This window comes from Heteronotia binoei, chromosome 1, assembly GCF_032191835.1.
Source record: "Heteronotia binoei isolate CCM8104 ecotype False Entrance Well chromosome 1, APGP_CSIRO_Hbin_v1, whole genome shotgun sequence".
Lineage (NCBI taxonomy): Eukaryota > Metazoa > Chordata > Lepidosauria > Squamata > Gekkonidae > Heteronotia > Heteronotia binoei.
The window spans coordinates 212,051,720-212,076,911 of NC_083223.1; the positions used below are offsets into that span (position 1 = coordinate 212,051,720).

Sequence of the window (25,192 nt, forward strand, 5' to 3'; positions counted from 1 at the left end):
ATGTTCTTGATGTGACCCTCCGGCCCTCTCCTCTGCAAGTGCGATGCTGAAAGAGCCCTTCCTCTACACCACTAGAGTTTTGTTTTTCCTGTAAGCCAAAATGCCCTCAAAACAAGGTTGGGGAATTGTCAGGTGGGCACCTGGCTTAATCAGGATCTTTTACCTGTGTGTACAGGATTCCACATCCAGAAATTAATGCTTAAAAATATTAGGGGGACTAATTAAATAAAACAATTAAAATTTATTCCAGAAAAATATAGGCTTTCATACAAGATAAAATACTCACAAAATCATACATACAGTCCTAAGAAAAATAGAAAGAGAGATAGAGAAAACACATGGGTAGACAAACAGGGCGATATTTACCGATCGTAGTCTTCAAGGGAGGCTCCAATGGCAACGAGCGAGGAAGTAGGAGAGGGGACCCGAAACTTGGCCTTAGAATCGGGGATGGATCTAGACAGCGGAATTGGGATACTGCTAGAAGCACACCTCTGGGTAGCTAGTCCACAGGTTATAAGGACTACCTTGAGCCCTTAGGGGATGGGAGGTGCAGGGGTGGAGAAAGGGGAGGCTCTGCAGTGCCCGTAAGGGCTGGTCTTCTGCAGTAGCCAATAGCAAGTTAAGTGGTGGCACCTAATTGGGTGCCCATGACTGACCAATGAACAAGCATGGTCCATTGATACTTGGTTGAACTTTCAGGTTAAAATGGACCAGGGTGAGGCTCCAAAATGACAGTTGGGGAGAAGAATAGGAGAGATTACTGGGTGGGGAGATACTTAAGACTATCAAATTTATCTAAAAGGGTGACAATAGAGAGTCAAATCATGGCCTAGGTAACACCCGTTATACAAAGGAACTTGGCTCTGGCTGAAGATGGTCTTCCTCTTCTGTCTTCTCCTTGGCACCAGTCTTTGTCTTGAGTTCCGTTAGACAAAGGCAGTGGCGGTTGGATGATTAGCCACACCTGGGGTGGGTCGATTGCTTGCAGTCACAGGTCACATCTGGTGTGTACGTGAGCCGTTTGCTTAGTTGGAATGGAGTCAGGCCTGGTAGGAAAATGGCTGCGTGTGGTGTTAGCCCTCCACAGTGGATTCCATGGTCAGAGCTTCAAAACCGTTTGCCTGGATAGCTCCTGGCGGTGAGTTGCTTCCGTTCCATGGCTGGGATTATGTCATACGGAACAACGGGAAGCCATCCGTTCTCCTGTTGGGCACTCTTGTACCGGTCTTGAGTGCTTTCGTAGCGTACTGGCTGCTAGTACTGCATAAGTCCCTTTCGCTCCTGAATAGGTTTACCCACACACTCTCTGGCCAGACGTGTGTGAGTCCCTTCTCCAGGTGCTCTGGCAACCAAGTTGGTGACTACGATGTTCTGTAGGGGTTTTTCCTCACATTCCCATCAGTAATAAGTTCAACAAGGAGCACACTTATGGCTTTTTTAGCCATTTCTCTTAGTATTTTTTTCAAAATTGCATCTAATATAGCATCCTGCTGAAGAAGAGCACTTGTAGTGCTTCAGTAATTAATATTAAAGTTTTTCTGTGACCATTCACTTCAGGGACTACAATGTGGTGCATGGGGGGAGCATCTGTGTAACCAAAGTTTACATTGGTCACGTTGCCAGGGAATAGCATCATACACACAGCCACTAATGGGTGCACTAACTCTGGTATTAATTCTGGAAGGTAGTGTGTCCATGATCACTGCAGCTATGTGCACAATTAGCTAGAATTAATATTGCTACTATGATTGTGATGGAATTCTAATTCCTTTGGCTTCTTTCTCAGGAAATGCATTGACAACTGGTGAGGAAGCCCATTCTCAATGCCCGTCTACTTGTTCAGTTTCAGAGAATGAAACTCCAGTTTGCATTCTTGGCATAGGAATACAGTAGTTCTCTTGCAGGCTAAAAATGGTGCTGTGATTAGTTGGTGCTGAGCTGTTTTACTGCTGCCACCACCAGGATTTGGGGAGCTTTCCAACTCCTTTCTTCCTTGGCTCCTGGTGGAGTCTATGTAGAAGCTGGAATGGGGTAACAAGTATGTCTACCAGTGGAAAAAGGAGTAGGTAAGAATATATGACTGCGGTATGTGTGGAGCTGTGGGCAGAATGGCATTAATTCAGAAGAAGGGTTTGGAGCTAGAGGTTCAGCAACAAACATTTGGCAGTCTTTTTCAAAGTTAGGTTTTTGTTCATTAGCAAGTGGTTGTGGTGGGTTTTTTTTCCCAATTCTTCAATTCTGACACGTTTTTTACTTGATATCGCACAAAACTAATACTATCCAGACCAAACATTATTTTTTCAATTTGTTAATTTCACTATTTTGCCACTGGATTCTAACTTTGTACTATTTTGCATGCTTTACCACTACCCACAAGCTATATGTAACACTGCTAACTGTTCCCCATTTCATTGTCTGACAAAGTATGCATGCACACAAAAGCTTACATTCTCAGTAAAACTTTGTCTTAAAGGTGCTACTGGACTCCAACTTTGTTCTATTGCTTCAGAGCAACACAGTTGCCTATCTGGATCTCTCTCTCTCTCATCTGTCTGTTTGTGTCTGTCTGTCATCTAACATCTATCAATCTATGTTTTAGCTTTATTTGACTTGAATTTGTTACTGCTAGTTCATGCTGCTGTGTTAATTATCATCACTGTTTGTTTTAATATTGGTTTAAGGTGTGATAAACTACTATAAATAGGAAGAGAAAAAGACTCATACTTTAAAAAATAATAATAAAGTGGAGGTGTGAATTTTTCTAGACTGCTCTCTCCAGCAGGAACTGCTTGCTCTATTGTAAGGGAAGCCCATTTTTGTGATAGCATGATGTGCGGATGTTGGAATTGAAAGATTAAAGATCTCTTACATTCTTGGGAATATGGAAGGCCTGGCCATATTTGAAATCTTATAGTCCTCATTTTAAATTGTATCACATTGAATTCAGACATGAGCATGATAGCTAAAGCCTATGCAGATATGGTGCAAATATGTAACCAGCTCAACTGCTTGGTGTTAAGAAACCTCTTGAAGATCATAGCCTAATTAGCATTTGCTGAAAGCTGATGTAGTAAAGATACAAAAAGTGAGAATAGTAAACTGGCAGTTTTCCAGTTCAGATTTTGTCTCTGAAGCCTCTGTCCTCTTACATGTCTTTTGTAACATGGAGATGCTAGTCCATCATATAGGGTTTGTGAGATGATGCACAAAAGGTATGTTGAACATAAATGTCAAGTAGCAGTATTATTAAAGGTAAGCATGTTCTTACATACATGAATATGCTGTTGTGAATGTTTAACAAAAAATATTAAATTGCCAAATTTATCAAGCACAACACTTACATTCCTTTCTCTAAGCATGATGTTTGGGAAAAAATATGGTTCATGAGATCTCCTCCAAGCAATGTGATTTGCTTTTTAGAAACTATATTCTTCAGGCAGAGCAGCAGGGAGGTTGAGGGGGGGAGGTTTATGGAATCAAAGACTGCAGTAACAACTGTAGATGTTCTGCAGGGTATAGTTGGATTGGTAACAAGTTAGTTTTGATTTATGATGCATAGCTTTTTTACTTAGAAGGGAAAGGAAACAGGTCACATTGGAGAGTGAAGTGCTACATCCTGCACAGTAAGTTCTTGTAATGCATTTTAAACTTATCCCCTTTCTGAGTCATCATACTACCCATGGAACATTATTTACAATTTGTATACGAAGTTTATTACAGGTGATAGTATGGTATATTTACTCTGTGTTTCATGCTGGTGTAATACTGTAATAAATGACTTTGGCCCTTGGAGTCATCATAGTACTCTCAGTCGGATGTCTGTCTGTCTCTCTGCCTTAGAATGTTCAGTGGGTCAAGAGAGTTTAATCCTGTCATTTTTGTATTCTGATTATGTTAAGAAGAAATAAATTAAAAGATGAGAAGATTTGTATTGAGGTTGTATCAAATTTTAGATGCCTTTTGTGTTGTCATTCTCTTAAATTTCTCTTTCTGCCATACATACACATGCATAGTTTCTAATCTAGAAAATTTTCAGGGTAATGAAAGTTGCCCAAATATTACCGCAAAGATCAAACTATTATCTCTCAAAACTTTTTATATTCTGAAATGCTTGCTGAATCATTGGCACAGAGGCCCTAAACCAGAAACAATGTTATCTCTTTGCTTTCATGAATATAACCTTCCATTTTTGCCTTGTTGCATATTGGGAAGGGGGAAAGAGATAATTCAAGGACTGGTTTTGTTGCCAGGGCTGCTGAGAACTATCAGAACCACTGGACAAATATTCCTTATGGGACCTCATTTAAGGAATACATTTAAAGAAACAAAAAAAAATTAAGAAGAAAAGAAGGCATAATGGAAAACATAGGGAGTAAGACTGGCCGGTCAATGAGATTTAATATTCCTTCATTGATCTCCTGCAGCATAGCAAAACCAGGGGGAGAAAGGGCCAGGACCACTCTTCTGCCCATTCACAGATCTTTAGGGAACAGAGCAGGCAAAAGCCTTCCTAGGAGTTCAGGTTCTCTCATTTTAACCCCTTGCTTAATTAGAGAAGCTAATAAGTCTGGCCGAGGATTAAAGTGAGCAATTATGGATTCTTGAAGAGGTTTCTAGCTGTTGTTGAAGTCCAGAGATTAGTCCAGATGAACAGGCATTATGTTGGCTATTTGTTTGCTCTCTCAGCATTTCTAAAACTTGAAAATGAGCTACCTGGCTGCCTGGTCTTCTACAGCCACTTGGGCCTGTGGAATTTTGTACCTCTGTTCCTGCCTTTTCAGCACCTCCTTGTTTCAAGGAGGGGGGTGAGTCCTGTCCTCTGTTAATACATACCTAAAGAATGAGTCTAGTATATCGCTGTGTTCACTCTCCTCAGGTTGCTTCAGAGTATGTATTTGCTGTTGTGGGGAAGCCTAGGAAAGCTTTAGAGCATATGAGTAGGGGAGGAAGGTTTTGCCATCTCTGAGTTGCTTTGATCAACATCTGAGAAGTTTGTAAATCCAACAGTTAGTAATTAATGCAAAAAGTATTCTTTAAAAAAAATCCAGGCCTTTTCTTCTTGACTTTTTTAGCTTATGTTGAGAAAAAAATGTTCCTAAAAGTCAATAGGAAATACATTTACGTTGTTTTACAGCTATAGGGTTATTAGCCGCAATGTAAAAATCTTTTGTAGATGCAGGTGATAGCGGTTTTGTTTCATCCAGTTCTTTGTTTGCTGAGGATTTCAAAAACAGTTTTAAATTTGTGTGTTAAACTGTACCTAAGTTTTACATCACCAAATCACACATGCTATGTAATGACTAGCCGTTACATTATGTTGCAGGGTCACATGAAGAAGCATGGACTTGTGTTCAACAGAAAAAAGATGTGAAGTTTCAAGTAACTATGGCTTGTAATGATTTTAATAAATGAATACTTGAGGTGCTATGCAGACCAGTCCTGCATCTAAGTTGCACCACAGACTGCACTATAGGATCAAAAGGAGTTGTTCCTTTTAAACTTTCTTTCCATTAGACTAATAATATATAGGGTTGCCATTTCTGGGTTGAGAAATAGCAGGAGATTCTAGAAGTGGATCTTGGGGGGCGGGGGAAAGAATTTTTGGGGGGAGGAGGGAGGGAGTTAATTGGTATGTAATGCCATAGTCCTCCCTACAAAGCAGCCATTTTCTCTTTGGGAGCTGACCATCATCTGGAGATTGGTTGTAGTTTTGGGAGATCTCCAGGCCTCATCTGGAAGCTGGCAAATTATTTCCAACTGTATTTAGTCTGAGAGGCTGAGGGGAGCTTTGAGGAATTTAAGTCACTGAGTTGGGTGTATTCTGGGATCAGAATGCCCTGTGTAGTAGTGAGCAGTGTTTCCTCTAAGCTGAGTTAGTGTGAGCTAGTTCACAGATTTTTAGTCTCTGGCTCACACATTTTTGACTTAGCTCAGGAAGGATGACCCCAGAGAAAATTAATTTATGCAGTAGCCAAATTGTTCATTCCCAACTTTGATGCCAGTAGCTCACAAAGTAGAATTTTTGCTCACAACACTTCACAGTTTAGAGGGAACTTTGGTAGTGACCCTCTCTGCCAATACAGGAGCAGTGACATTTCCGTGAAGGAGGAAATTATGACACACCAGGATTCTGTGATGGAGCCCTTACTAGGCTATTTGATAAGCATAGGATAATTCTAGAAGCATCATCATTGCTCTGGAAACATTGCTTCACTTCTGAGATGACAGTATAACAATGTGAATGAACAGAGTCCTTTGAGGCAGTATGTCAATCTGCTGCAGCCAAAGTACTTTAAAGGTTAACTTTAAACACTTCAAAGGCTAACATTAATGGTGGCATAACTTCTGTGAGTCAGAGACTACTCATCAGATCTATGAAGTATTATTTGTGTGTATGTATATGAGGAAGAACACAATCAAAAGAAGAGCATGGTGATATGGCTATTATAAAGACAGGTTGGATGACCCCGCATTCCAAGACATAGATTTGTAGTACATTGCAGGGTCAGACGACAATGAGATCTGTTCAGAGATATAAAATGATTGTGTGTGTGTGTGTGCGCATGCACGTAGACCACTCCCAACAATAGGTACATTGACAAAATGAGATGAATATGAGTAGTGTGTATAATGAGTAGTGTGTAAGGAGTGTAAGAATATGAGTAGTGTGTAAGGAATGACAGTTATCTCTTTAGTAGTGAGGAAGCCATTCACAGATCCACTTGTGCCCAAGTCTGATCATGTCAAATCTGCACATAAGTTTGGTCACACAGATTTGGCACTGTGATCCAGGCCAGCAGGTATATAGGATTAAAAACAGTAACAACCACCACCCAAAGAAAAAGCCTCTTATTCACAACTTTGCATTTGCATTCCCCCCTCCCTCTGTAGATGTTTGTCATTTAAAAGTAAATGGGAATGTTTATGGCAGGATATTCTGTTTAAATAGTTGTTAGATTTGTGTAGAGGAAATGGCTAAATCATCCTGTTTATAGAGAGGCAAGGTAACCCCCCCCCCCCACCAACCCTCTGGAGTCTATTATACATAATTCACAAGAAATCCAGCTGTGTATGTTCCTGCTAAAGCACAGTAACTTAAACAAGCAAGCAAAAAATACTCCAACTTTTGTCCTGTATCTTCACATAAAACAGTATACACATAAAACATTGTACTGTTCTTAGTACATTACTCTCTCTCTTTATTAAATCCAGGTTTATTGCATTACTAGTTATATGTATTATACTGCTTTAATTCTGTAATCCGTTTCGCGTCTCAATCAGTGAGAATGACGGATTATAGATGAAGTAAATAAATGCATATAGGTTCTTTTTTTCCCATTCTTCCAAGAATTTTGTGGCGGTGGTGGGGGTCAGATAGATGACTTTACAGTTAAACTTAGTTCCTGATTCTCATTGAGTATGCTGATTGATGGTTGCCCCCCCAGTCAGAATGAAGCGGCTGACACTTTATTGAAAATGAACCGGGCCACTTTATTGAAAATAACTTAAACGAACTAGAACGGCAAAGGGTATAGGCCTAACAGGACAAACCCTGGGGTCAATCACTGGACCCCGCCTTGTCCTGGGAGGGTGAGCCACCCTGCCTCCAGCATGAGCTCCATATTCTGGCTGGTGCTGAGCGGCCAGGCCCAAACTCCACCTCCACCTAGGCCAGCATCAATCCCACTGGAAAGATCCACCCCGGTGAGGCTTTGCCGTGATCTGCACTTCCAGCATTGAGCTGTAAAGCCCATCTGCAGTTCATACAGACCACCAGCACCTATGATGCTGAGCCATAGGTGCTCCCCTGAAACACTGTAGCCCAGATCTCATCCTGCCCAGTGACCAAACTTTTTGGTCTCTGAGCAATTATTAAATCCGGGTTTATTGCATTATTAGTTGTATGTATTATACTGCTTTAATTCTGTAATCCGTTTCGAGTTTCAATCAGTGAGAATGACGAATTATAGATGAAGTAAATAAATGCATATAGGTTCTTTTTTCCCCATTCTTTCAAGAATTTTGTGGTGGTGGTGGGGGTCAGATAGATGACTTTACAGTTAAACTTAGTTCCTGATTCTCATTGAGTATGCTGATTGATGGTTTTGTATGCTGTTCTGCTCCAGCTTTCCCTAGTGGTTGAAATTAAGTGTTAGCAAATAATGTTTGGTCTTTAATGGGGGTGGGGATAGTGCCTCAAATGGTAATTTGATAGCTCATTGATTCTTATGAACTTATGAAGCTGCCTTATACTGAATCAGACCCTCAGTCCATCAAAGTCAGTAATGTCTACTCAGACTGGCAGTGGCTCTCCAGGGACTCAAGCTGAGGTTTTTAACGCCTATTTGCCTAGACCCTTTTTAGTTGGAGATGCCGGGGACTGAACCTGGGACCTTCTGCTTACCAAGCAGATGCTCTACCACTGAGCCACTGTCCCTCCCCTGTTCTGATAAAAATGCTGCTGTTAGAGTGTAAATTTGTTTGCTTTTTAAATGATTGAATTTGATTAATGTGGCCATGCATTCTGAGAGTTGGTAGCTGTTATGTGATGGCACTTAGAAAGTTTCAGATTTGCCCTTAATCCATAAATGCAGGAGTAGACTAGTTTAAGTTTTTAGGAAATCTTGTAAATGAAAACTTTTTTTGTATGGATTCTCCCTGATGTGATCAAGTACTTTTCATGTTACATGTGGGAACTTGCCTTTTTGTCAAAAAGTATGATTCTATTGGACTTCTAAATTAATTCTGATTAATTCTAATTATCATTTTAGTGTTCAATGAGGACAAAACAGCCCTGATAATCTTTATTCATGGAGATTCTTGTTGAGTAATATTTTGGGAATACTGTAGTAATTAAAAAGAAAATTTGTTGTAGAATGTGCAGAGCTGTAAATCAAATTGGCAACCATCATAAGAATATTGGTATGTTTGAGTCCACTTGGTTTAGGCAGTTCCCTCCCCTTCCTCATATTTATTCTTCATTACTAAATGTAACTGTAGTAAGGTTGACTGTTTCCATACACAATCATAGCATTGGTCATATGCAACCTTCCTGTGTTTTTTTTTCTTCTCTAGCTTTCCCATCTAGTTTACATTAATCTATTTTGCTTTCATGCTCTCTGCTATTAATTGGGATGGGGAAGTGTTTATAGATTTTCTTATGAACAAATCTGTTTGTGGTGATGAAGGAAGGACACATTTGATTTATAGACCCTGCTGCTGTTAGATATAAATATTTTCAGTTCTCTGGGTAATAATAAAGCTAACAATAATTTGATATGTTATTTCAAATGTGAATATGGTACCTATACGTTGAAGTAGATGGAAATTCAGAGAGAGAGAGAGTATTTCCCAAAGTACATATGCATTTCTTTAGTGCTACTGCTATCATCAAATGGATGTAATCAAGAGTTTTTTGATGCATATAAAAGCCTTCTTGCCAGATGCAGTAGTAAGATGAATGTACATGGCATGAACTATATCCATACATTTAACAAAACAAAGCAAAATTGTTGGCCTAGCTTGATCTTGAGAGAGCTTGGAGGCTAAGTAGGGCTTGCCATGGTTAGTCCTTGGATGCAGGGCTTTTTTTGTAGAAAAAGCCCAGCAGAAACTTATTTGCATATTTGGCCACACCCCCTGATGCCAAGCCAGCTGGAACTGCATTCCTGCTTAAAAAAAAACAAACAACCCTGCTTGGATGGCAGACTGCCAAGGAAGACAGGGGGTTCTATGCAGAAGGAGGCAATGGCAAACCGTCTCTGCTCACCTCATGGCTAGAAGGTTCTGTGGAAGGGGCTGCAATAAGTCAGCGTAGGGCATTTACTTTTGCTGATTTGGCCTTATCTCCCCAGAAGTGTAGCCTTTGCAGGAATAGCAGCAGAGGTGGCACAGTTTGATAATACACTGCTGCTGACAGTGCTTTGTGTTGAGTCAGGTGTCTGAAACCTAAATCTAGTTAGTGGGAATCAGTTTGGACGTAGTAGAATTTAAACCAGTAACCATGAGTACAGCAAACGATTGTATTTCAATGAGATAGAGATTGAATAATGTGTGTCTTTTTTGTGCAGTACCATGTGAATTCAAAACCTTAAAAATATGTAAACACGGTATAGCTTTTTCATGTGAAGCTCAATCCAGAAAAGATGTTTCCAAAATTTAATCACATTTTATTCAGCTAAGTATTTTAATGTTACCACCTTTGAATTTATGATGCCCATAATCTGATATATGAGCATTGCTTGCTTTTGCGTCCTTTTGAACCTGTCTCAGAGTAAGTTTCTGTTTATACTGTGCTTGCTAGCAATAATCTCAAAGCAATTTTGTATGCCATTAATTTGGCAGAAACATTTACATTCTCTATTGTATATAAAAATTGTTTACTGCAGGGTCTTCTCATGACATTTTCTCTGAGTTGAAGGATCACCATTTTTCATCTTGAAGTTTTAAAATAATTTTTTAAATATCAACTAGTGTGGTGGCCATGATACTCTGCACCTTGCCTGCATGCATGTTGTGGTTTGCTTTTGGTTTCCTTTTTATTTTCCTGTAATGAAGAATTAATTTCTAGCCAGAAAAATCAGAGTCATGACCCAAACTTGTAGTAATAAGGAAATAGCACTTCTGCCTGTGGCATGACTTTCTTGGTGCTGTTGAACATTTTCCATGAATACTACTTCCACAGGTGGCAAAATATACTCATTGGCCATATTTCACCACAACTGTTTTACAGTGCACAGCACAGTGTTTCTTGCTGTTGCAATAGTACATAGATAAACCAGCTGCCAGCTTGTAGTTCTTGTACAAAAATTAATTTATTTAAAAAGTAAGATAGATGCCAATCATGCGCATATCACTAAGTAGTAAAAAAAAAAAAGTCACCATAAACCGGATATCTGAGGCTCCTTTTGCTCCAGGACAGCCTTCAGACATCCGGAAGTTGGTTGAGAACTATCCAGATGGGGAAACTACGAGGTGAAACTGGAGAACTCAAAAAACACTGCAAAGGAGCAGGTAACAAAATACTCTGGTTCCAAGAAGGATTGGGGGGGGGGGGCTACTACAAGTTAATACCGGGAGGCAGATGTTGCTGTCTGATCAGCCACTTTTAATCTGGTATGAAACAGCAGCAACAACTGATTATACTGTGTATCTGAACAGCACCACATAGTCCAAAACACAAGCAGTTTGTAAGCTTCTTCTAAAATGTCCTATCGAGATTTAAAGGCACATTATGGCTGTTGAGGTGGAGCTTCCCCCCACTGGCCAGTTGGCCGGGGGTGGGGAGAAGTCTGCAAAATCAGGAGATCCCCTGCCTGGATCTAGGGTCTGGCAAGCTTACTCTGGCCATATGTGGAAGTTGGAGATGGTTTGAAGTTAGCATGGCATTATAAACATTGCTTCTGATATTCTACCATGATCATAAAGTTATGTCACAGGAATGCCTAGTATGAATTGACCATAGTTTTACCATAAGAACTGTTAAACCTGGAAGAAATTATGCTTGCATGGTCTTTTTTCAATCTATTCTAAATTGGTATAACTTTGATCTCTTCTACCCGCAAGTAGTACAGCTACATTCACAAAGGAGATGCTCTACTCTGAATCTTTATGTTCAAATGCTCTAAAGAACACTATTTTGACTAATAGAGCAAATTAACACTCCTGGGAAGGGTTACAAAGGAGCCAACATTAGCATTTTCTCTGCTTCTTTGTACCACTGGGAACCCCAACTTGTTATATTAAAAGGACTAAATTCATGAAATAGTCAGGTTTGTACATATGAAGGAAGAAAATTTTATATCTAAGCTCTCAAGATACTTTTAAGATTTTAAAAATCCCATACCGATCATTTACTGAGTAAATGTAGTACAAGATAGTTCAATTTGGACCTAAACTACAGTGTTTGCTAATCATCATTCAGAACCCAAACCATGACTGAGAACTGCTAGTCTGCTTTCTCTTACCTGGATAGCCCAGACTAGCATAATCTTGTCAGATCTTGGAAGCTAAACAGGGTTAGCCCTGGTCAGTATTTGGATGGGAGACTACCAAGGAATACCAATGGCAAACCACATCTGAACATCTCTTGATTTGAAAACCACCATAAGTCAGGTGTGAATTGATGGCACTTTCCAACATCGATAAGCTTTTGTTACCATCTGCAGAGCAGCTTGATTCAGGCAAGCTGTAATTAAGCTTCCCTTTGACCATGGCTTGGTGCTGTGCTACCTGAATTAAGCCAATTTGGGGGGATGATGATCTGTACCCCTGCTGGAACTTATCTGCTGGCACATATGTCTAAAATAGGGGTGGCCAAACTTGCTTAACATAATGGCCACATAGAATAAACTTCAGATGTCTGAGAGCCATAAGACATGAATGCCAGGTGTTTGAGAGCAGGGAGGAAAGAAGTGAAAAGGAAAGGGAGCTACTTTAACTTTAAATGTGTTCTCCAAGCTGCTGGCTGGCTCGGAAAGTGATTTAAAGAGACATATGACTTCTCCAAGCCAGCTAATGGGGCAGTGGGGGTTTCAAGAGCCACACAATATGTGTGAAAGATCCACATGTGGCTTCCAAGCCACAGTTTGGCCACCCCGGTCTAGAAGCTAATCTATTAGGTTGCATTGAACTCTCTAAAATATGTAGAGTTATATTTAATAATAATGCACAGTATTCATCCTGCCTGCATGTAACCTATGGGTTTTAGGGAGATGTGAACACTCCAATTATCACTTGGTGCAGTTAATCTTGTGATGCAATTTTCAGGAAGGCTGTGACATCTGTACACATACATACATACTTTAATAAATTATTTTTATTTGTTTTACTTCCCTTCCACCTTCAGTTCATCTGCTGAAGACTAATCCAGTTAGTCTTTTAAATTTATTTCATTTATACCTTACCAATGGGGACACAAAGTGGCTTACATTGTTCTTATCTCCTCCATTTTATCTTTGTAACAATCTTGAGAGGTAGGGTAGGTGGAGAGAGTGTGACTCCAAAGTCAAACAGCAAGCTTTCATGAGGATTTGAACCTGAGTCTCCCAAATACTTATCCAGCACTCTTAACCACTACACCACGCTGGATATAAATTGCATAGCTTCTTTTTTTGCTTAACATAATGTTAAAATTATGCCACAGAGATAATGTGTACTTGCTAAATTCATTGATCAAGTGAGAATTGGTTTATCTGTTGCAAAATGATCCTCACTGCTTGGAGGGAAAACTTGATCAACTAAAAATTCAGAACTAGTGTTTAAATGTATCTGCTCTTATCACTGTTGCTCAAAGATACTTCTTCTAGTCCTATGGCAGTAGCATTCACTATCACTAAAAGAAACAGTCCTGCATGTCAGATGATTCAAAAACTAGATGAAAGGATTGATTCATAATTACACAGTAAACTCAGGCTTGCCATCACATTTGTATCCAGTACTTGTAGGCATAACATGTAATAAAGATATGCCTTAAAAATGTAAAATATTAAATAGACCCTACATATACAAAACAAAATCCTTCTGTTAAATTGAACAGATGCAGGGCTTTTTTGTAGAAAAAGCCCAGCAGGAACTCATTTGTATATTTGGCCACACCCCATAATACTAAGCCAGCCAGAATGTGTTCCTGCTCAAAAATGCCCTGAACAGATGTTTTATGGAGAAGGAAAGGTTTATTTACAGAGAGATGGCAGTCATTTGTTTAGCCTTAAAAACAGATTAAAAACCTTAAAGGTGGACTGGTCTGTCAGCAGCCATTTAGTCATGGGGACTGAATCAAGCTTCCTGACTCAGTGGCAGTATGTTACTGAATACCAGCTGGGAGAAAACAGCAGTGAGAGCTGTTTCCTCATGGGCTTTCCTGAGCCAGCTTGGAAAAAGTATTGTTGGTTTTTATACCCAAGGAATCTCAAAGCAGCTTACAATCACCTTCCCTTCTTCTCCCCACAGCAGTCACCTTGTAAGGTAGGTAAGGCTGAGAGAACTGTGACTGGCCCAAGGACACCCAGCAGGCTTCATGTTGCATTAGTATCTGGGGAACTCAAGTTTGACTCTCCACTCTGCCAGGGAAGCGGAGTAAGTAATCTTGGTTCAGTCATACTCACTCTACCTTACCTGTCCCACAGAATGGTGGTTGTGAGGTTGTAAGCTGCTTTGGGACCCCAATGGGAAGAAAAGCAGGGACCAAACTCAGTAGGAAATGTACTACTGGATTAGAGCTGCCATCCAGAAGTTGATCTTTTGCCTCCAAACTGCCAAAAAAGGGGGATGAATGACCTATGTACATGATTCACCCCCCTTTGAGGTAGCCTCCCTCTGCTGGTTTGCCTTTTGTTTCCAGGGGTCACTTGGTCTCAGCAGTGCATCTTTGGACTTCTCAAAAGGCTTGCATAGGAAAGGGGAGTTGATGCAACACATCCAACCTGTTATGTACCTTAAAAGCTTTTTGAAGCATGAGCATTGCTGCTAGCAGTGTGTTCATAATTTGCCTAAGGAAATCCTGTTTCTTGAAAATGAAAATGTTTCCTATTGTGTTTAAAACCCTGCACTGAGTTTTGTTTCTTTTGTATGTAATACAGTTTCAGTACTTAGGTACTTAGTGCTTCCATTTCCCCAAATCAAAAACATCTTCAGCCTGAAAAGCTGACATTTCAAAGAACTCTCTTGGCCAGATCTTTGTTTCTTTTAGTCAGTGGCACTTGCACTTTGAGGAGAGGGGGAAAAAGCATTCTCACATGAAATTAATTTCCACCCAAAAGACTTGTCTTAAATCACAAGATCAGATAATAAGATTGAAGTGTCCTTTTTTATCCATCCAGTTTCTCTTCTCCTTTTCTAACAGTGCCAGTAGGTATGCCATTGTGAAGCTAGGAAAACTAGTCTGATTTTGTTTGTTTGTATTTTTAAAATGTTTTGTAAGGCAGAGTAAAAATTTATTTCTAGGAGTGACTAACACAAGCATATTTCTTAGACTATAGCAACAAAAATATCAGTCTTGTGGCAGCATCTATATCTATCTATCTATCTATATATGTATTTGTGTATATTTTTCTGTGTATACAAATATTTAAACAAATCAGTAAAAACAAAGACATACAAGCACAGCACAACCAGAGAGGAGGGCAAAGAGGTATGCCAAACACTCCAAAAATGTCTTCACCCCTCTGGTGGAAGACAGTGATAGAGGGAGACAGATGAATCTCATTTGGAATGTTGTTCCAAAGTTTTGTCACCACAATCAAGAAAGATCTATCAGAAGTTGCTACCCATTTAGCCTCAAATGTACCCAAAGCTGTACAAAACAACTGTGTATAATACAAACAAAGAATGTACTTCAGATCAGTGTCAGTATTTCTTATAGTAATAATATTTCAAAATCTCACTAATAAATTACATCACGATTGCAAAATCCAAATTGTAAAACAGCAACCATGCTCAAAGTCACAGTGCTGGGAAAATTGTCAGATGCCTCTTGGTAATACTTGAAGGATGGATTTGAAATATTTAAATTACAAAAAATGTCCATGTACTTTACAATAAGATCAGATTCTCCTCCATCCAAATCGGTCCAAGAAGTAAGATACATCTTTATTTCCTCTCTTGATGCATTTGCTAGCTGAATTCCAACAGCGTTTCACACATAACATAAGAGAAGCCATGTTGGATCAAGCCAATGGCCCGTCCAGTCCAACACTCTGTCACATCTGACACAGTGGCCAAAAAAACCCCAGGTGCCATTAGGAGGCCCACCAATGGGGCCAGGGCACTAGAAGCCCTTCTACTGTTGCCTCCCTCAAGCACAAAAAATACAGCTCACTTGCCGCAGACAGAGAGTTCCATCTATACCAGGTGGCTAATAGCCACTGAGGGACCTCTGCTCCATATGTTTATCCAGTCCCCTCTTGATGCTTGCAGCCACTACCACCTCCTTTGGCAGTGAATTCCAAGAGCCAATATCAATAACAACATTCTGTGATACACTAAGATTTTTATATAGGTCAAATTATCATGATTGGTGTATGCTCACAAATCTAACCAAAGCAGGGCCTCTGAAGATGACCAGAGAAGATGGGTAGGTTCATATAGGAGAAGGTAGTCGAATTCCAAACCTTTAATGGCATAACAATTGCAAATAAGAGTACACAGAATGTAAAAAGTTAAACATAGGAGATAAAATCAAAAAGAAACAGAGATTATATGTGCATTTATGCAAGATCAGACGTACATTTAAGAATATCAGCCAAAAATTTTGCCACAGCTTCAGTAACCTCCCACTCAGTGTCATTCGGTAAATAATGACAGGATGGCAGAGTAGATGGATCTGGGGACCAAGAAAGCTTGCAAGATAGTTCCTTATGGAGATTATGATATATGGAACAATCAAGCAATATATGCTGAATTGAGTCGGGAATATTTGCTCCACAGGTACAGAGTCTATCACGTAAAGGTACTCGATGATATCTCCCCTGTAAGACTTTGGAGGGGAACGCGTTTAATCTAGCCAACACGAATGCCCTGCGATGACTTGGAATGGTTAAGTCTGATAAATAATGGGGCATTTTACCACAAAAAAACATTGAGACCTAAGGATGCTGGGGAGCAGGTATAAGGGTCTGTTGGGCATAGTTTCATTTCCTCCAGCTCCAACAATCTCAGTTTAATACATCTGAAGATATATGGCTCATCAGATGTAAGAAAATCGTCAACTGCTGTCTCCAACTGGTTAAGTTTGGACATAAGCACTGCTGACCAGGATGAGCTATATGGATCACTTTTCAGACAATCAAGAAGGCTGTTAGGATCCGTTCTAAAATTAATTTTGAGCCAGAATTTAAACGTTGCAATCCAGGCTTTTGTCTCCACCAAAGACTGACCCACTTCAGAGCAGAGAGCAAAGCAGGACACACATTTTGGCAAACCAAGAATTTGTCTGAAGAATGAGGCTTGAGTGTCCTCCACTTTCCTATTAAATGCAGAGATCATATAGGGATACCATAGAGAATTTGGGCTAATCTTTTAGCTTTGAACACTTTAATTGCTGCCGGGATTAATTGGTTGCCCCTTGCAAAGAAAAATTGTTTGATTTGAGCAACTGAACGTTGAGCCAAGTTGATGGTCTTGTTACGATGTGGTATCCAGCTACACTTGTGGTTAAAAGTGATCCCCAAGTATTTAAAACATTTTGTTTGCTCAATTGTTAAGCTGCCAATAAACCATCTCTGTGGGTGCCAGTAATTTGAAGACTACTAGGTAGTCTTTACGGTTTGCTATTCCCAAGACATTTAGGGCTTTACAAGTTAGTAACTTGAGGTGGACCTGGAAGCAAACTGGGAGCCAATGTAGATGGCACTTGACTAGAACGTTCTGGTTTTACAACTCATTCCAATCATCAGTCTAGTTTCAGCATTCTGTACTAACAGAAACTTCCAGTCTTCAAGGGCAGCCCCACAAAGATATTACCAAGGCATGCAGCACAGTAGCAAGATCTTTCTCTCCCAAGAAGGGCTGCAACTAGCTTACCAGCTGAAGTTGGTGAACCTGGTCATGGTAGCCATTTGCTAATTTGGTGTAGTCATGGTTCAACAACACCCCTCAAGCTACAAACCTACTTTTTCTTATTGAGGCTCAAGCATGAGTGAACCACTGTTTACATTGTTAGATACATCCAGACCTCAAATTCAGTGGGAACTCACAGGATAACAGCTCCTGAACCTTTCTGAGAGTTCCACCTCCTCCTTCTGAGAGTTCCACCTCCTTGTCCATTGAATAGTATGTACAGCCACATAACAATCCCTGGATGAGCTCCACCACCTATTTTTCTACAAAATAGCCCCTGGATACATTGTCAGTGCATAAGGGATGCTGTGAATTTCAGCATGAACACACTCAGCTGTCAAATTTAACCTTTCCAAAGGTGATGATCAGAGATGTGATCCAATCACTAGGTATGTTCGGTTCATGCCAAACAGCTGTGAATGCCCACCAAACTGGTTTGCCCTGAGTTTTCCCTAAACAAAGCATGTGCAAAGATAGTGCTAATTTAAACCAATTGACAGCCATTAGTGTGCCAGTGGAGCTGGAGGAAAGCATGGGGGGCCACCACAGTTATACCCGCTGTTCAAAAGTAAATAAGCACCACAAGCCTGTGATTGCAATTCAGGGCTTATGTGTACGTGTGTGCGTGTGTATGAGAGAGAGAGAGAGGGACAGAGAGACTCAGACATCTCTCCCCCCCCCCTGTATTTTCTTAAGGGGTCTTTTCCACATGCATTGAAGCCTTCCATTTTTGAAGCTGTGTGCTTGAAGAGATGTAAATTACTCATAATATATTAAATAGAAGGGGGGAAACCCTTCCACACTGCAGTAAGATTGCTTTGTTTTGACATTTATCTTGCTGTGATCGTTCTGCCAGTTGACTTTAGGCACAGCTACCAAAAGAGTGAACACATGTTGCATTCATTAACTTTCCTCTGGCTCTGCTCAATTTTGCAAGTCGGACAAAAGCACGATCATATTAAATGGACTGGTGCAGTTGTAATGTGAGTGCACTGTCTCACACTTAATGGAATGATAATCTAGCCAAAGTTTTTCTTCTTCTTCAGTGCAGTGCAGAATTCTGATTACCCATGTATTGCTGGGCTTTATTGGCTTAATAGTGAGCAAGTGTAATTTCAGAATTCTGTAGTGGTACATCTATCACCATCTCATCTTTCAATTGAAATGTATATGCTGTGCTTTTCCCAGCAGCCTCAGGGCAATTACATGGTGATATCCTATGTAATTCTAATACCATCCCTGTGAAGTTGAGATATTGCAGTTTGACGTATCCTACTGAATGAACTTCACAGTAAAATGGAAATTTAAATATAGGTCTTTGGTTGCAGTCACACCTTTGTTTTTCCTTTGTTAAACTAGATGTGAAATGCTTGTTTTCACAAGTTAAAAAGGTAAAGGTAGTCCCCTGTACAAGCACCAGTCGTTTTCGACTCTGGAGTGATGTTGCTTTCATGACGTTTTCATGGCAGACTTTTTATGGGGTGGTTTGCCGTTGCCTTCCCCAGTCCTCTACACTTTCTCCCCAGCAAGCTGGGTACTCAGTTCACCAACCTCGGAAGGATGGAAGGCTGAGTCAACCTTGAGCCAGCTACCTGAACCAGCTTTCGCTGGGATCGAACTCAGGTTGTGAGGAGAGGGCTCCGACTGCAGTACTGCAGCTTTACCACTCTGCACCATGGGGCTCTTTTTCACAAGTTACAAAGGTAGAATTTTTGTTTTCACAAGTTAAGGTAGAACTTGTTTGCTACATGCTTATCTTTTGAAAGGACTTTTTCCTCCCTGTTTTTCTGCTATGTGTTCTGTACATTTACTGCTTGGACATCTTTGGTGTAGCTGTTGTCTTTATTTTATTACAATGTTTATTGCCTGCCTTTCACACCTTTCCTAGTATCTCAATACATTTTTTCTTCCTAATTCTCCTTTTACCCCCTCCCCCCTTTAAAAAAAAGTCTAGACCCGTTGCCAGTGAAAAGTGGAGAATAGTGTGCACTATACAGATCAAACTCTGAGCTCTCTCTGACCTGGCATACCATAATATTTAAAATTCACAATAAACAGGGAAGTGCCAACTCGTTATTGACTTGCCAACTAGTTGGAAGATGATTTACTATTGCTTCAGTTCCTGCCTTTCACTGTTTTTTTCCCAAGGTATTTGTTTGTTTACAGCATTTGTAGTTTTCTTTTTCTCCAGAAGCAGATTTCACTTGAAAGATTTTAAACCAAATAATCATAAAAAATCAGTCAAGCAATATTAATAAAAACTAGTGTTGCATTGTACACTCATGAAGAATAGGTCCTCCTAAAAAGTGCTGTTGTTCAAAGTCTGCAGAAGGGCTGAGATGTGGGAGCCTCCTTAATTTCTTCTGTTATTCTACCAGGTGGTGGCTCTACCTGGAAGAAATGCTGTAGCAGCCATGGCAATGCAGCCTGATCCGGCAAAAAAAAAAAAAAAAAAAATCCACAATAAATCCGTTTGTTGACCTAAACAACCCAAGCTCTTGATGATGTAAAATCTATTGTGTTCCAGTAGACCTGGTTTGGCAGTTCATAAAAAACTGATCGGTTCATTAGTCGCTTCCATTATTTTTCGGAACAGAAAGTGAGCTCGTAACACTTGGGAGTCCTGCCCCTTTTTTAATTCCTTGTTTGTGCAATATGACAGATTGCTGTGTAGCGTCTCTGCTACTAAGTGTCTTTATTAGTGTGCTTGACGTCTAGGCTTTAGCCCCTCCTTCCAGCAGTCTCGGATTTTCCCCCCTCCCCTCCGTATCCCACCCCCTTCTGCCTCTCACTCGCGCGCGCACAAACATACTCCACGGGCAGACGCTGCTGTCCTTTTGCTCAGTCGAACGCAAACGCTCGGGAGGTGGGAAGCTTATCACAGGCATTTGGGTCGCACATAACTGCTTTTGTGGTATCTGAACGGGCAGGAGCTCCTCAGAATTCGAAGAATGTTGTCTCATTTGGAAAACTGCCGTTTGCTGTAAAACTGAGGTTAAAACGGCAAGAATCGTAGACAGGACTGGTTTGCAGCTCTCATAACGTAGGTTGCAAGAATGGAAGACGGCTTGCCTTGTCTTGCTTCGGTGTGCAATTCCTCGGCACTTATGAACTTCTGCACCGGTAAAGTATAACTTCCTCTTGTTTGTGTGTGAACTGGTAACGCCGTAGTTTCCTTCTAACCCCAAATTGGGAAAAGGCTTCGCTCCCATCTGCTTTAAAGCTGCTCTCTGAATCTGTTACAAGCCCTTCTTCCACAAATGCATATCGATAAGTTTTTGGTGTTTTTAAGCAAAATAGTTACCTAATTGAAGTCTAGGAGTTGTTCTTTTTACAAAGCAGGTTTGAGTCAGCCTTAAAGGAAGCAGATCTATTTTTAGCACTGGATGATTCTCCTGCAAAATGTGTAGTAGACACCAAACATTCTCACTCAGCATGGCTACCCTTGTAGTATGACAATCCCCTCCCATTAAGGACAATTGTGCAAATTAGAAGGGAGAACCTGTTAGATTGTGGAATTGAAATATGCAGTCAACTCTTAACTCCTGTGTCTGCATTTCTGTGAAAGAGGCTTCATTTTAACTGGCTTTCATTATGACTTGCTTTGTTTTGAAGAATGTTGAATTCCTAGAGGAAAGTTTTGGGTTGCATGGGAAGGGGAGGTCAGAAAAGTACTACAGTGAAACATCACAATAATGTATTTTATGTACTGCATTTTTGAGCATTCAGAGAATAGTTTGTGTTTTTGCACAGCATGTGATACTTTGCAGACCAATTTATTCCTTTCTTATTAATAACCAGCAGTTACTGAAGTATCTCTTTGCGACTATATTTGCATTAAGGGACTTGATTTCTGAATATCAGAAAACTGTCAAGAAAACTCTCCCTCCGTTATAAAGTTTGTGGTAATTATTAAAAACAATGTGCCAGGATTAGAGCTAAAACTGAAGTTTCAAGTTTAATCCTATTTTAAATGCACGGAAAGATACGCAAGCATGTTATTCATCCTGATGATTTGTTGAGATCAATTTTGGCACAAATGCGTACATGTTTTTTTTTTTAAAGTTCAGTGTGTTAGGATGAAAATTACTTCTGCAGAAAGATATTAAGTGCTAAAATAGAAACTGTTTCAGGCACTAAAAAGAATTATCTTTCCACACTTGCTTTTTATTGGTAGGAAAAAATGCTGCTTTATTATAAATTCCTCAAGCTTTATTTGCTACAGAAACCATTGTAGTAAGTATAGAATGTAGCCTTAAGATGTTGAAAACACTGTGTGCCTGTTTAGGTGGGGGAGTAATGAGAAGTTGAGAAAATTATGGCACTTTAGCATAATTAGCTAAGCATTTCCCTTCTGAATAAAAAGAATTGCTCTTTCAGGTTATGTTAATGCACAGTAGTGAAGAGGAAGAATCAGATCTAATTTGACTTGCTTTATTTCTACTGAGTGGCATTATTGCGAGCTGTTCAAAGCTCATTGACACTAACATCTATAAGTTGCATCTACTGATTTTGATTACACTTTTTAAGAGCCATTCCTTATAGATAAATAGTTGAGTAGATATAGAGAAAGCTTGGTTGAAATCAGAAGTGGGGCTCAAATGGCGCATGTCATGTGGGTTGTGTTCAGTCCTTGCTGTACAAGCAGACATGAAGTCAAAACACAAGCTGTTTGGTTTTCTTCTGGGCTAAGCTTGTGACCTTAGATTGATCTAGTTCTAGTTGATAAGGATTTTGTAGATGGTTTAGCATACCTGTGGGTCTAGTTCATTACCACGGCACAGGTACATCAACTTTATGTATTACACATCAATGATCATCATAACACACAAGTACAATGAAATATGCCATGTGTGAAAATAAGTAAAATAATAGTGACTTTTTTTGTCTTTGAACTGGGTTCAGTAGTCAACCCTTAAAATATTCCTTATCTGCACCTCAGCAGAAACCTGCATAAACATACAGTGTGTTAAAAAACAAAAGCAAAAAACCTGGGCTTTAATTTTACATGTTACCAATTTTTGTTAGGTCCATTTGAGTGTATATCTGTGTGTTTGGTGCATGTTAGTGGAACTCTTACTTTGATCCTGGATTTCTTTTAAGCTTTTCCTCCACCTCAGACTAGCAGATTTTCAAGTAAATTCAATTTCAGTGGGAAAAATAGTTAAGTTTTGGTTCAGAATCAGACCTCCTATATGTATGCATGCTTAGTTCTGGAAGAAATATGGAGCATTTCCTCTTGCACACTTTTTAAAACTTATCCATGTAAACAACAGGACATGGAAATATTGTTGCCATATCAGTATTATAGAAAATCAGCTTAGTTGGATAATGCAAGACATAAGACCTTTGCTATACAATCCATACAAATGAAACAAGGGGCAAAGCAAGAACATTACCAATGATATATCAATAAGGTACTGTAGACAGATGCACTCATACTGTTCCCTGTTGGTAGCAGATTTCATTAGGCTGTGATTAATACCACTCAGTGAATCTGCACTTGCACTTTGTGTTAAGGAGAGAGTGCAGTAGGACATATGGTCTTAGTCATACATGGAACTAAGAGTTTTCTGGTTCTAAGTGTCTACTGTTTGTGTTTTACTGTTTATAGTTTTTAAACTTTGGAATAAATGCACAATTCATTATGAAGATAATTGATCTGGCTGATTTATAAACATTAGTGCTACTATAGATACCTATTAGCTGGACATTTATCTGCTACCCGGAATTTTACCACTTCCACTTTAAGCACATATAATGGAAAGAGGGTCTTTCCATATTAGGGGGTGCAGTGTTAGGAACACGCCATGTGTTCATGAAGCCTCTCTTTCCATCTTGCTTCTAAATCAGGCAAACTATGATTTCCACAAACCATAGTTTACCCCATTCCAGAATTAGAAATCAAGAGGGAAGTGTGAGATGATGGCACAAGGTGGGTAAATTTGGGTACAGGTGGCTGGACCATGCTTTGTCATCACATGGAGCCATGTTCCCACCTTTAAGGAGCCTGAGCTGGTGCTTCTAAATCTGCAGTACTGAGATGGGTCTTCTGGTGCCTCAGGACTAGATTCTGGTGCCAAGGAAAATGTGGAACTGATGCATAAGAGGCCTGGAGAGTGCTTTGGGGATATGTGTTGCAATTTTATTCCTGAGGCTAAGCTTTCTGGATGAGAGAACTCTGTGTAAACTTCTCTGACCTTCCCTAAGGAAGAAGGGCATTTGTGTCAAAATACAAATAACTGGAAGTGCTTCTTAAACTGTTCTGATAAACAATAAAAGCAGGGCTGTTATATTCAGAGTTCAAGATTTAATATTTCATCAGGTGCAAAAAAATCGGTTAAAACACAGGAAGATCATGCTAGGGTTAAAACAGAGTTGAACAGTGGAGTGGATGGGTAGTCTAGGGTGGGCAAGGAGCAGTATAGTATAGTAACTATGACTTTTTTAAAGGCAACTACTCTTGATCACGTGAGTGAGCAACTTGTCCATTAAAAAACCAGTAGATTTATCAGATCTACTTACATTGTGTAGTAAAAAAAAAAAGAAAAAAATGATTCATGTTGCTAAAAGGCACAGTAAAAAAAACCAAACAAAATTTGTTCATCTGTCTTCGTCTTCCCCAAGACTGTTCGCCTTTTGCCTGCTGGTTCAGTCATGGCAATGTCTGCAGCTGAGGTCTCCGACCATGGAACCTCCTCTGAGGGAGAGTTAGGGGAGGTGATCCCCAGATATCGGAGAGGGAAATCCCTGAAAATCCACTTGCCCAGCCATCCCTCCTCAGCAGAGCTCCTGAGGCTGCAAATCTGGCATTTGGATTGGCATCAGTGCCCCAGATATTCACAAAACATCTCACTTGTTGCAAGCCTGTGTCTCAAAGGAATCTATTTCCATCCTTACCTTGGCAACTTCCTTATGCTGTCATCTTCACAAGAACAGGCACTCAAGGACAGTCAGGACACTATCCAGTATCTCTTCAGTCACAGCTTCCTAATCAACCTCCAGAAGAGCCAACTAACACTTGCCCAAGTCATCATGCATTTGGGATCAGTGATAGAGTCAATCCAGGAAGAAGTGTTTCTTCCACTAGACAGAGCAGGCTGTGAAACAGGATTGCTTTGTGAAATCAGTGGATTTGATGATTGCAGCTTGGGCCCAGGTACTTCAGTGGACACTATAGCCATACCAAAGGCTTATCACCATCTGAAAACACATCAGAATCAGTCAGCATCTCAGGAAGGACCTCCTTTGGTGGACAGCCAAGAAACACTTGTAGGCAAACCCTTTCAAGTGCCCACAGACATACAGATCTCAGCAGACATCAGCCTAATGGGTTAGGGAGCCCATTGGGCCATGTGAAGAGGACCTGGTCCCATCAAGAAGCTTCTCTCAGCATCAGTCTTTTGGAACTGCATGCAATTCATCTGGAACTTCTTCACTTCCAAGGCCATCTGCCTCAATTAAATCGCCAAGAGTTGGACATGACTGAATGATTAACAGCAACATACGGATAGACAACACCACAGCCAAGGTGGACATGAACATAAGAACATAAGAGAAGCCATGTTGGATCAGGCCAATGGCCCATCCACTCCAACACTCTGTGTCACAGTGGCCAAATTTTTTTTATATA

At 40.1% G+C, this 25,192-nt stretch overlaps 1 protein-coding gene across 6 annotated transcripts in view; it reads left to right on the forward strand.

The window, feature by feature from the left end:
- The window catches only part of EML4 (EMAP like 4), a 309,941-nt gene that overhangs the window by 123,414 nt on the left and 161,335 nt on the right, over nucleotides 1–25,192 (forward strand). For 3 of the 6 annotated variants that reach the window (XM_060247454.1, XM_060247474.1, XM_060247475.1), the window contains exon 1: nucleotides 20,354–20,682. The exons of 2 other annotated variants lie outside the window; for them this stretch is intronic. In XM_060247454.1, coding sequence (XP_060103437.1) covers nucleotides 20,616–20,682 — 67 coding nt within the window. In that variant the 5' untranslated portion in view covers nucleotides 20,354–20,615. Of the gene's footprint in view, nucleotides 1–20,353; nucleotides 20,683–25,192 lie in introns of those variants that run through there. One more of the 6 variants, XM_060247462.1, reaches the window with a different exon arrangement.